Source organism: Gallinula chloropus (assembly GCF_964237585.1).
Source record: "Gallinula chloropus genome assembly, chromosome: 1".
Taxonomy (NCBI): domain Eukaryota; kingdom Metazoa; phylum Chordata; class Aves; order Gruiformes; family Rallidae; genus Gallinula; species Gallinula chloropus.
The window spans coordinates 88,682,390-88,694,880 of NC_140085.1; the positions used below are offsets into that span (position 1 = coordinate 88,682,390).

Here is a 12,491-nt window from a genome sequence, read left to right on the forward strand (position 1 = left end):
GTCCAGTAAAGACAGGAAGAAAAGAGTTGGAAATTATTTTGCTGTATACACTGTCAGGTTATTATCACGCCTATTAACCAGAAAGAGCCAGCATGAGCCATGTTTTAGGATACAGAGCCTATCCAGGTAAAGGGAATGGGCTTACTGCCGATAAATTCTCGGTCTGGTATCTGAAATACTCCAAGTTTGGTGTCAAAGAACAAGGTAGCCCAACTCTGTTCAATTGCAACTTTGCTTTTTGGCTCTGAGCTTTGTATTTGCCCATCATTGTGACGGGAATAGTGAAGGATACACAGAAAGAGCTGGACAGGGCAAGGGGGAGGGACAAGTTTGTCAAGCATAACTTGTGTTGCAGGGAGGAAAGGGCAAGGGGGCACAGAGGCATCTCTGGTGAGAGCTCTGGGAATTAGAAGAAAGCAGGGGCTGCTGAGTATTGGGCCAGAGTGCTGAACTGTTCTATCCACTGCAGACATTGTCTGGGGTATAAAAACTAAATTAGACAGACTTCTGTTGGAAGTGACCTGGGCAGTGTTGATTGTGCCTTGAGGAGGGGCTACCCTAGAAAGTCTCTGCCCCTCTTTTCTGGAAGAAGCCCAGTGTTTGCTTGGGTGTCCTCAGCATGCCCTGCAGCCTCACTGGGAAGCTCCCTGAAGCACCTGTGTAACATGTGCCGTGAAACTGGGGCACTGAGGCAACCACTTTGGTCTGGGGACCCAGTTTTTCTTCTTGCTGTGAACTGGCAGAAGGGCAGCGGGGTGACAGAGCCCTTCCTCCTTCTCACCATTGCTCCCAGCTTCCTGTGCAATTGTGGCAAGGAGGTCTCTACCAGGACTGGTGGCACTAACTCAGACTTGTGCTACTTTGGAGTGCATGGTGATGCTGGTTCCACAAGCAAAATGGGCATCTGTTGCAAGCTGCCTCCAGACTCTAGGCTGGGTAAATGCAGCTTTTGGTTAGATAGATTCTGAGTAGCTAAGTGTAGCTACCAGCACATCTACAATGATAGGAGGATACTCAGCCCCTGGTGAGAGTGGGCAAGACCAGTAATCAGACAGCTTGTTGAGCAGCCTGTTAGGGTGCTGTCATAATCATGCTGGATAATGATGTTATCAGTGCTTACAACTGCAAGTCAGGCTCCATCGGGGGCTTTGCAATGGTTGCTGCACTAGCAGGTCCTGTGGCAGGAGTACTCCCTGCATCTGTTGCTGCCTCCTCCATCTGTGTGCCACTCCTTCCCGGGCTGTGGGTTTTGCTGCTGTTCAGTGTGTTGAGTTGGCAGTATAACTCAGCTCATTTGGGGTAGGAGATGTTTCCTCTTCATTAGCACAGAAGGCAATTTTGGTTGCAGACTCAGTGATGTGAGACAGGCCAAAGGCACAGCGACTTGTGTTTTCCTTTCATCTCTGGAAAAAGACTGCTCTGCAGTTTCTCCCTCTGTTGCCTGCATCCAGATCAAACATTATGTTCCTACCCTGTTCTTGAAACTTTTTGAGTGACCTCATCTTTGCCTCTCCAGCGAGGGACCCAAAATGTCATACTGCCAAAGGCATCTTCCCCAGCACATGGCAACAGGATCGCTAATTGCACTGGGACAGGGGGAGCCATTCCCTAGGTTTTGGATATAAGCTGATACAGCTTGAAGCTTTATTCTCATTTCCCCCCCAACCACAAACATTTCTGCATGTGTTCCCTGGAGGTCTGGAGATGCAGAATGCACACAGCTGAGGGTTTTGGGTTTTTTTTGTCCCTTTCACACCTCCTTCTCTCCTTTCTCCCCAGCCATTTGCTTCCCTGGCTTGCCAGCACTGCACAGTGAACCTGTACCCTGGCCCCTGCATATGCAAAGTCATGCTAGCCTAGCCTCCCACGCCGCTGGGTATCAGGAGGTTGCTGCTAGCAGGTGACAAATGCTGCTGACTTGACAACAGTTCTTGGGGGTACCTGCAAATTAGAGTGTCCTCAAGAAGGTGAGACAGAGCAGGACTTCAACTTTCGTGGTAGGAATAACCCTCCTTTTAATTTTCTGTGGTCCTGGGGGATCAACACCCCTAAGTTAAATACAGTGAGAGAGGATTCTCTCTGTGCCCTATACTGCAAACCACCCAGTGATACCCAGTTATCTTGCTGAGCATGGTTGTCTCTGACAAACAGGTTCTGGGGATGACCCGGCAGTAGAGGAGGAGGTGCCTTTAGCACAACTTTGACACTGTGACCACAGTGCTTCTAGAAGGCACAGCCTCTGCAGCCTCTGAGACCCCCGTGGTCTGTGACCATCTGTCATCATGGTGATATAGACTTCATGTCATAATCTGGCCTATTGATGTGGAGTGATGGTAGTGGAAGCCCTTATTTTACTTGATCTGGTGATGTGGTGGTCTTGCTGAAGATCCCTGGCAGCGAGTGAGAGCTAGGAACATTTTCCATCAACTCGGTATGAGTCGAGTGTGTTAGAAGTGGCCACGTCTTCCAGCTTTACTGCATCTGGCATATTTTGAAGCCTTGCAGGCTTGCAGCCCTTGTAGAGCATCTAGCAAACGTGGCAGCATCTGTCTCCTCAGCAGGGAGGCAAATGCTGGTTGTGGGACTGGGCCCTACATGCTTAAGTCATGCTGTATGAACTTATCTACATGGACTCCTTCATCGATGCAGGGGAGGGAGCTGAGTGTGCTACTTGGAAAAGCAGTAGTTGCCCATCAAAAATGAAGTCAGTGTGATCTGCTGCCAGACTACTTGGTCCTGGAAATATAAAGACTCTAAAAGAGCCTCTGTCGCCAAAGCATCGTTCTGCTCGCTTGTTCTCGGATACAAGACCAAAAAATATGGAGCATCCATTCTAATTAGTGATGGGGCCTTGCTTATTGGGATCAAAGAAGAAAGCCATATGCAAAATCAAGTTAAGATCAAAGTGTCCTATGTACAGGAAGGGCCCATTCCTCTTTCTGCTGACAGTGGTGTACCCTGCTCATTCTCTAGGCATGCTGCTTACAGGGATGCTTAATTACTCAGGAGGAAGAGAGTGTAATGGCCATTGTAATCCAATTCTAGAAGACAATTCAGTGGTGATTGCTTCTTGTTGTCTCTCACAAGTCATTAAACTTCTCTGAATGCTCAGAAAAGATCTGGATTGTGTACTTTTACAAAAGGCGACCCTTTACAACATCCTTTGCTTGATTTTTTTTTTTGACCTCTTATGTGTAATTTGACTTACTAGACTGGGCTGTATGTGTGTGCATATATCTATATTTGCATTTGTATCTACCCAGGGGACTTCAAGTTCTCATTCCTTAGGCTGCAATGAAAAATCCTTATCCCAATAGATATGCTAAATTTGAAATCTATTCCTCCCTCTGTCCCCTGCCTTCCTCCTTTTGCATTAATGCAAAGCCACATTTTTGCAGCTCCTAATTTTGAAATGTTTGAATGTGTAACATTTGGCTGAGTTTTCCTACTATGTTTCTTCCTGGGCTTGCAGGTTTCTAAGTCTGCATGTCTTTGTGTGCATCCACTTGTGTTTAGAGCGGTGAGTATTGGTGTGGAAGGATGCAGTCACGTAGGTCCTTCCATAGATGGACGAGGGCACACGCGTTACATTTTCTAGTAGTCTGATGTACAAAGAAAGACACCGTAGCTTCTGAAGAGGATTTGATCTTTGCTCTTTCAGCTGTCTCCCTGGGAAAGGAATTGCATTGCAGTAATGCCCCCCCTCCCCGTGCTGTATTAACACACCAGCCTATCTCCCTGCTTGTGCTGGTGGAAGACTATGCCTGGATTTGGTCTCCTGACTCCCCTGTCGCCTTGTTTAAGCTTACTTGTCAGAAGCGGTTGTGTGTGTTTTCCCCAGCTGTAGCCCTGCAGGTACCACTTAGCTTAACAAAATGAGTCCTTGTCTTTAAGTGCCACCTGCCTGGTATGCATCCCAGGCCAGAAAGCAGCTGACAAGCCCTGGGATGCATGAGGCAAAGGCAAATCTGAGGAGATGGTGTGCCTGGTGGGTTAACAAGACAGAGAGTACAACAGGGTGCGGGGACAGTGTTTTTCTTGCATACCAGGTTCAAAGCAGCTCACCTTGGCAAGAGAAATAGATGGGGATGTCAGTTCTTCCTTAGTGCCCCCTCCCCAACCCCTCCATGGCATTCAGATTAAAAGGGATGCTGTGGTGTCTTGCAAAGGGGAGATAATTATGGGGGCTGTGGGGTGTTGCTGGGTGACAGAGCAAAGGGAATATGGTATGTTCTATTCCCTTTTGTAAATTGTTCGTAAGTACATTGGGAAATACTCAAATGTATGGAAAATAATTTTTACTGTGAAGAAATTATGCATGGCCTATTTTAGTGTTTTTATTATTCTGCAGGATGTTTACAATCAACTAATTGTCAATATTAGGAGTAGCAAGATGGTGGTTAGGTATGAAAATCACATCATCTTGATGATTGATTGATGTAACTAACCCTGCGATGCAAATTGTAAACTCTCAACCTTCCCAGTACATTTGCTATTAGTGAATACTCACACTTCACTATTTCTTTTCCTGAATGGCAATACTTTGAATGTGTGGGGTTTTCCTGGAGGGACAAGTGAAGGGGATGAGGGATGGGGCTGAAGAGCACGTTGCTGTTCAGAATCAGAGGAGCAGTTGATTTTCCTGTCACGGAAAGGATCTCATTAAATCTACACTGAATGTGGCAGAAGAGCTTTCTGCACGATGTTGGAAAGAGGTTAATCTAATAAATACCCATATTATTGTGACTCCCTGCACGCTGTTTAGCACATGGACCATGCTAGCCTGGATGAGCAGTCATGGCAAGGTAGCCTTTAAAGTCCTGCAGAAAAGACAATCCCTTGTGAGGGTCTTATTCAGTAAGAGACATCTCCAAAGTTGACATGGATCACTTCTGGTTTTAGGGCTACTGTCACTGCCTGGCCAGCCATAAGCAAATGAGTCCAAAACCATTCCCAGTCTGTTGACCACAGATGTTACTGGAAGGCAGATGCCTTGTAATAAAGGTGATGTTTATTACTGGCTCTTCAAATTATTTACTTCTGCTTGCTGCTGACAGCCCTGCATAGGAGATTGATGGATTAAGCTTTCACCAGCTGTTCCTCATCCAGGCACCTAATTCTCTGAGATGTTAGCACCAGGGAATAGCTATTTCCCTAGGAATTTCCAAAAACTTCTACATTTTGAAATATGTTCCAAGCCTATGAGGAAAGTCAGACTTTTTTTTTCAGTCTTTCTTTTTTTTTCTGCAAAGTAAGAAATTAATGACTTTCACTTGGAGTTATTAAAATGGCATTTCATCTAGCTCTGTTGTGAAGCATTTCTGAGCCTTTCTGAACAACCTGTGATTTTGGAGGTGGGAGATGTGGAGTGGAAAGTGGAAGTCCAATGGAGATTGCTGAGGTCACAGGATATTGCACCTCCAGTGCAGTCAGTCCAAACCCAGGAACTCATTGTAGACTGTTCAGGTGCTAGAAACATTGGATCCCTAACATCTGAAGCTCAGTGCTTCCAGGCTCTGGGTGCCCCATCTCTCCATTAGGTAGGCTGGGACAGATCCCAGCACATAAGTGTGTGGGAGACCACTCACCTTCTTCTCAGAAATTAACCTAATTTATTTGTAGTTCATGTAGAAACTTCATCTTGTGAAGCAGTTCACCTTCAGCAAGCTATTGTTTCTTGGCAGAAAATAGAAACTTCGCTGGCAGCCCTTTCTGGAGTCAGCAAAAGAATTAGGGTGGTCCAAAGACTACATCTGAGTGCTAGCAATATTCTGATACTGCCTCAGAGCTTGAAAACCCCTTCTCTTCCAGCAGCTTCCCACGTGCTTTGAACAAGAACATAGTGAGCTGAACCAGAAATAGATGTTTTTTATCGTAAAAATTTTGATTTTGTGTGGAAAAATGGTTTAAAGAATTTCAGTGCTACTCAAAATGGTGGTGGTGATTCCTTGGTTAGTGTCATTTGACAAGATTTTGGCAGTAGGAACCAGAGATATTTCTCTGCGTGACTTGCAGGCTGAAAACTGCAGTCTTGAGCTGCTGCGCTGGGAGGCTGGGGCTTATCAGGCTTTAGGCCCCAGCCAGCCTGTGTGGAATGCAAAGAAGTGAATGGTGGAAATGCTGGAGAATAAATACGATTGGATGAGATTCTCCATTATCAGACGTCATTTTTCACCAGCTAGATGGAAATAGACAGGGAAAGATTTAGATTTTTAACCCTTTAAATTGAAAATAGCACTAAAATGTTTCTGCTCGTGCTGGACATTATGAGGCGTAGAAGTGGGGGGAGAACTGTGTTTCTCTCTTCTTAGCCCTTGGTGAAGACTTTTGGAATGCAGTTTGCTTTTCTGCTGCAGTGATGTTTGGTATCATTAAGATTGATGGGTTTGAAAATATATTTCATTATCTCTTAGACACAGCTTGGATGCTCTTACGGCTCTTTCCCTGTTGCCAAAACAAAACCTGTTGTTGTCAGAGGTTCTGAAACTAGAGTTTTCTCACTTAAAAGGGCCACCTATCTGCGTTTGTCTGTGAAAAAGGCCTGCAGAAGAGCAGTCTGATCAGTCAAGGGAGGGATATAATTCGTTTTAGCCTGAAGTAATTTGTAAGGCACTGCTGTGTAACAACAGGATGCTGCTGTCATGACCTGCATGTGCACGGGGGCCACCTGAGGTGATAGAACTGGATGTCCTTCTCTTGAAATGCTTGAACTGGGTGTCCTTCTCTTTCCAGGTCTGGTGTGTCCTCTGGAGGTGTCAGTCAGTTCAGGGAGTATCCAGGTTGCACGAGGCCAGACAGCAGTATTGCCCTGCACCTTCACCACAAACGCTGCTCTCACTAACCTTAATGTCATCTGGATGGTCATTCCTCTTTCTAACGCCAATCAGCCTCAGCAGGTAGGTCCTTTCTTACTGGAGCACAAGTTTCTTTGGGGAAAGGTTTCTTTTCCTCATCCTTTTCACCTTGATCTGAATGTAGTCTTTTTACAGTGCTGAGTCTCTGGTTGTCCCTTGTTGCTGAAAATGCCTTTTGGATCTTACCTGAATCTCAGTTCTTCAGTGCTTTAACTGATGCACATTCTGTCATTGGCTACCTTGGCTGGATGTGCTACTGGGGCAGGTGTATGTGGTCCTGTATGGCTGCCTTGGATCTCTGGTACTTTGTATGTTCAAAATAGCACAGGAGATGTAATACGGGTTTTGGTGGGCTGGATATGGGTTTTGGAGGATCTGAGAGCAGCTGCAGGCTGCAATCCATGAAATCTATGTAAAATGTACCAGAACACATGGTCTCTCATAGACTCATCTCCCCTCTACTTACCCTCTTTTTCTGTTGCTTATGCAAGGCCGTTCTTAAGAACAGCAGCAAATGAGAGTCTCTGTGGTGAGCACAAGAATTACTAACTGGACTGATTTTTGTCCACATGATCTGACATCAGAAGAATGCCATTGCTCTAGAATGGATCTGTCCTGGGTGACACTGTTCCCATTTGGTATTCAGTTGTGAGTGAAGAGTTCTTGCTCCTCAGGGACTATGGTCTGAGTACATATCACTATATAAATGGAGGCTGCGCAGGTTCAAGGGTTGCATTGCCTGTTGTTTGGTTCATCCCAGTGATCTTCAGTAAGCAGTGTGAAATCATGGCAGGATCTTACTGGCTGAGGCTCAAAATGATGCTGTCCAGTGAGCGGATGCTTTCCAGCAAAGTGCTCACTGACCTGCAGAGAGACTCTGCCCCTCTGCATCGATCCTGTCAAGATGGGTAATGACTATGATATGAAGCAGGATGGTATTGCCAATCCCGCTATGCCAGAAGACTTGGGTATCTATCTGGTCTGTTACCTCTGTGAACATTTGTATTGACATAAAAAAGACTACAAAGTGTGTTCCTCTTTTAAAGAAAACGCCTCTAGTAGAATGGGTCTGCCTGGGACAACTGTATCTTGAGATCTGGTTATTTAGACATGCTTTAGGAACCAGTCCTTTTGGATTTGGAAGCCTGTATATTGCTTGCTGTTCTTCTTCCTTGCTCATCTCCTAAAGGGTGTTGTTTGAGCCTTCCTTTCTTTTCCAGGTTATTCTCTACCAAGGGGGTCAGATCTTTGGTGGTGCACCCCAGTTCTATGGGCGAGTGGGGTTTGCTGTGACGATGCCAACCACCAGTGCCTCCATCTTCATCAACAACACTCAGCTATCAGATACTGGCACATACCAGTGTTTGGTCAACAATCTTCCCGACCGAGGCGTCAGGAATATTGGAGTCATTGGACTTACTGTCTTGGGTGTGTTTATTGGGATTATGGGGGAGAGGGGATGAATGGGGACACGGGGATCCTCTGTGCATGATAGTGCATCATAGCAGAGCAATATGGTAGTGTCTGCATTGGAGCCCACAGGCATCCTGTAGTGAGGGATGGGCTGCCTTGGGGGCATTGTGGGGATTTGTAGGACACATAACCTTCATGTGTAGGTAGCATACGATGGAGTTTTAAAATGTGGTGGAGAGGAAGCTTTTGTGGCAGCATTGTAGTACGGAGTTGCAAAGAAGCATAAATAAGTACTGGGCATCCTGGAAAGCTGAAGGGACCATGACAGTTTTGTGCATAGCAACAGGAGAAGAGAATGACTTTAGATCTTTGCTTCTTTTTCATGAAGCAATTAGTCCTAGATATTAACTCCCTAGGATGCTAAATACTCCAGACTGTGTGCCGTTATAGGGCTACAGAAGCAAAGCCCAACCACAGAAAATTCTGTCTGCAGCTCTGTTACACCTCATCACCCTTGCTGTCTCAAACACAGAAATGTTCTCCTTTTTCTCTAGGGAGGGAATTAAGAGTAGTGGGTCCTGTGAAAGTCAGCAGTAGTGTCTAACATCGATGGGCTGGTGGGTCAGGAATCTTTGTGAACTGTCACCCCCCCCCCAAACCTTAACAGGTTCTTGTCTGCTGCCTCATTCTTGTACCCTTGTCAGCTCATGCCAGTGCCCTTGCTTTCCCCAGCAGCGCATGTCCAGACAGAGCCTGCACTCCACTGTTTGGTCATATTTCCTGATCTGCTGTCACTTCCCCTCTTTTCTCGCAGTTCCTCCTTCTGCCCCACTGTGCAGAATCCAGGGGTCCCTGGACGTGGGCAGCGATATCACACTGACCTGCAGCTCAGAAGAAGGCATACCCCGGCCAACATACCTCTGGGAGAAACTGGACAATGTTCCCAAGTTGCCCCCAACTGCCACACAAGGTGCTCATTCTGTTGATTATCCTCTTATTTCCCGGGTGGTAGCCTGGACTTTCCTCTGTCTGAGCCACCAGAAGTGACGTGGCTCATTAAGTGTCTGCTATCACTTGCATGGTCACGTTACTGGAACAAAGATACCTAGAGCCCATGGTGGACTAGATACCCTCCAGTAGCCACTTAACTTTTCATGGGTTTTTGGTACAGAAACGTGTTCCCTATTGAGGAAAAAGGCTCTGGTTGAGTGGGAGAGAGAACATGGTTGCTGGATGTTGGCAATCTAGCTGGAGATTCAGCTGCCAAATCCCCTGCATTTTAAACCAAATGAAAGGCTCACAGATATGAAACTGGGAGAAGGAAGGCAGAGAATTATCCTAGGAAGATACTGCCAGCTTCTCACACTGAGGTCACTGTTCTCCACTAAGTCACTGCCAGAGCTGCCTTTCAGATGTGTGTAAAAGCAAGGCTGTGATCAGACTGAGCATTGCCCAGTTCCAGGTCCCATCCATAAGATCACATAGCCTACGTGTCCTGGCCAAGTGGTAATAGCTGTACTTTTTCCCTTTATCTTGCTGTATTTTAAGAGTAAACAAGCATTTTAGTTCAGGAATGAAGAAAATTGGCAGAGCAGGAGGAGGGGAGCCCAGGGATAGGAGAGTTAGGGGTCTGCAGGGCAGGATTGAATTTAGCAGGTAGGATATATGTAATTGCACCTCTCTTCTTTCTTCCCTTTTCTCACACAATGCTGAGAGTCGCAAGCTTTCATTTGCAGAAATTAATCTATATAAAGAAAAAGAAACATCTAGTGTAAGCTCCTTAAGACCTAATCTCGTGTGTGTGTGTGTGCATTATGCTTCCATCTCAAGGTTATTTCCTAATTTATTTCTCTCCTAAGAGTCTCACACCAAAATTCTCTATTTGCTGGCTTTGCCTTTTCATGGTTTTCCTCAAGGGGGGGAGGGATTTAAATCCTTCTTTTCTCTCTGACTAGACCAAGTCCAGGGCACTGTCACTCTCCGAAATATCAGCACTGTGTCTTCAGGTCTTTACCAATGTGTGGCTTCAAATGCCATTGGAACCAGCACTTGCCTTTTGGACCTGCAAGTCATTGCACGTAAGTATTTTGCCAAGGGAGGCTTGGCCACCTGCTTCTGTCTTGTGACAGTAAAGTGTGTAGCCATCTTTGCTGTGAGCCACCACGTGCCTCTCTATCAGAAGATCTTTGTGCCCTGGAATGGGGACGTGTCCCTTCCCCCTTTCCAGGGCATGGTAGCTTCAAATGCTCAGGGACTGCCACAGCCCAGCCCTGATTTCTTCTCTGTTCTCTGTTCAATTGTCCCCACAGCCCACCCCCGGAGCATTGGCCTGATTGCGGGAGCAGTGGCCACAGGCGCCGTTGTGCTTGTTGTTTGCATTGTGTTGGTGGCCGTGGCACTGTTTTACTGGAAAAATAAACACAAAGAAGAAGAGGAGGAGGAGATTCCTAATGAGATAAGGTAAGAACCAGAGAAAGCTGGTGGCAGGGAACTCTGATTGTCCAGCAAAAGCAGCATCTGACAGAAAGGCAATCAGAAATCTCGCTCTTGCTAATCTTCAGTCTGTTCCCCTGGGCCAGGGAAAGATGTCCATATCTGTCCAGAAAAAGGAGGGAGCAAATGAGGAATGGTAATGACAGATTTTGTTTTCAGTACTGCCTTTCTTGAGAGCTTTGGCTTGATGTTGTTAGCTCCATAGAAGAGTCACTCTGCACGTGGTGGGGATCCTGACCCACAACATCAGACCGTGATATCTGAAAAGCACTGCAGATGCAACTGTAGTCTTCTCTGGTGTCACAGCCATAGTGTTTACTTCTGGTAGCTTCCTGCAGCTCCCCTGAGGATCACCTTCATAGGTTGTACAGTCATGCTGGCTGCCTGCATAGTAACAGTGGCTGTGACAAACACTGGTTTTCCCCCCCAAGATCATGAACATGTGTCATTTGCCTTGGTGGTTGCTCCTTGGCACATGGAGCAACTAACGTGCACAGATGTAGGACCTGCAAAATGGATGAGGAAACAGGCCAGGGAACAATGCTGGTACACATTGGTGCTGTCCTTCACTGTGAATTGATGGTGTTGACACCAGCAGAGCATGGTGGGGGTGGGTGTTAGGCAAACAGGGCAGCTTCTTTCGTGTGCCCTCACACCCTCTTCTTCCCAGGGAGGATGACCTGCCGCCCAAATGCTCCTCCGCCACAAAGACATTCCACGCTGATGCGTCCTCTTCGGAGAATGACACTCTCACCTCCTCCAACACTTACAACAGTCGCTACTGGAATGACCCCAAAGCCAACCATGCCACAGACTCCTTCACCCGCTTCAGCAACAGCAACGATGCCCACCAGCCACCCTTCTCCCGCTCTGGGAGCACGAGCACCCGCCCTGTCTACGCCAACGGCGGCCACCCATCGCCGGCTCCTCCTAAGACGCTGGTGGTGACGGCCAGCACGGCGCCGTCCCCTCAGGAGGTTATCCGGAGCAACGGCTCGGTCAGCAGGAAGCCACGGCCGCCACACACCCGCTCCTATGCCATCAGCCAGGCCACGCTGGAGCGGATTGGAGCTGTGCCCGTCATGGTGCCTGCCCAGAGCCGGGCTGGCTCCCTGGTGTAGGGCCATGCCGGTGGCTGAGAGCCGAGCAAGGGGCCTCTTGTCGCTGGTGAGGCAAAGAGACCCTCCTTCCTTCCTGAAAGGCGGCGAGGCGGCAGGGACACACACACACATGCCTCTCCCCACCTACCTTCCCATCCTGAGGCTGCTGCAGGCTGATGGGACAGCCCTGGCCGGGCCATGTCCCCCCTGGCTGTTGGGGCTCCTCGTGCCAGTGGAGGCCGCAGATGTGCCAAGGATGGCAGAGCAGGGAGGTCGGGACGCGCTCCCAGCTGCTGGGCCCCAGCTGGGACATGCACCCCATCCTGACCTTGTGGGGGGGGGGACACTTTTGCTTTTGTTTCCTGTTGGTTTTGTTGGGGGTCAATTCTGTCCATTTGGATCTTTCAGGGAGGTTTGGGGAGATATATATATATTATTTTTTTTCCATTGTTGCTGTTTTATTTCCAAGAGGACAACAGGCTGTGTTGGGGCAGGGAGGGCAAAGCACGGTGGGGTGCTGAGGTGGGGTATACCTCAACATGGCAGCCGTGGCCCCCTCCCTGTGGCCCAAGCCCCACTGCTGAACAAGAGAGGGTGATGCTCTGGGGCCGGGTGTTGGGAGGTACTGGCT

The 12,491-nt window shown here is 47.7% G+C and overlaps 1 protein-coding gene across 3 annotated transcripts in view; it reads left to right on the forward strand.

Annotated features, from left to right (window-relative positions):
* The window catches only part of IGSF11 (immunoglobulin superfamily member 11), a gene marked incomplete at both ends in the record, with an annotated part of 105,060 nt that extends 93,179 nt beyond the window's left edge, over positions 1-11,881 (forward strand). For 2 of the 3 annotated variants that reach the window (XM_084279345.1, XM_084279347.1), the window contains 6 exons: positions 6,733-6,896; positions 8,075-8,282; positions 9,082-9,237; positions 10,223-10,345; positions 10,577-10,727; positions 11,431-11,881. In XM_084279345.1, coding sequence (XP_084135471.1) covers positions 6,733-6,896; positions 8,075-8,282; positions 9,082-9,237; positions 10,223-10,345; positions 10,577-10,727; positions 11,431-11,881 — 1,253 coding nt within the window. Of the gene's footprint in view, positions 1-6,732; positions 6,897-8,074; positions 8,283-9,081; positions 9,238-10,222; positions 10,346-10,576; positions 10,728-11,430 lie in introns of those variants that run through there. The other variant, XM_084279346.1, reaches the window with a different exon arrangement.
* Positions 11,882-12,491: the final 610 nt, after the last annotated feature.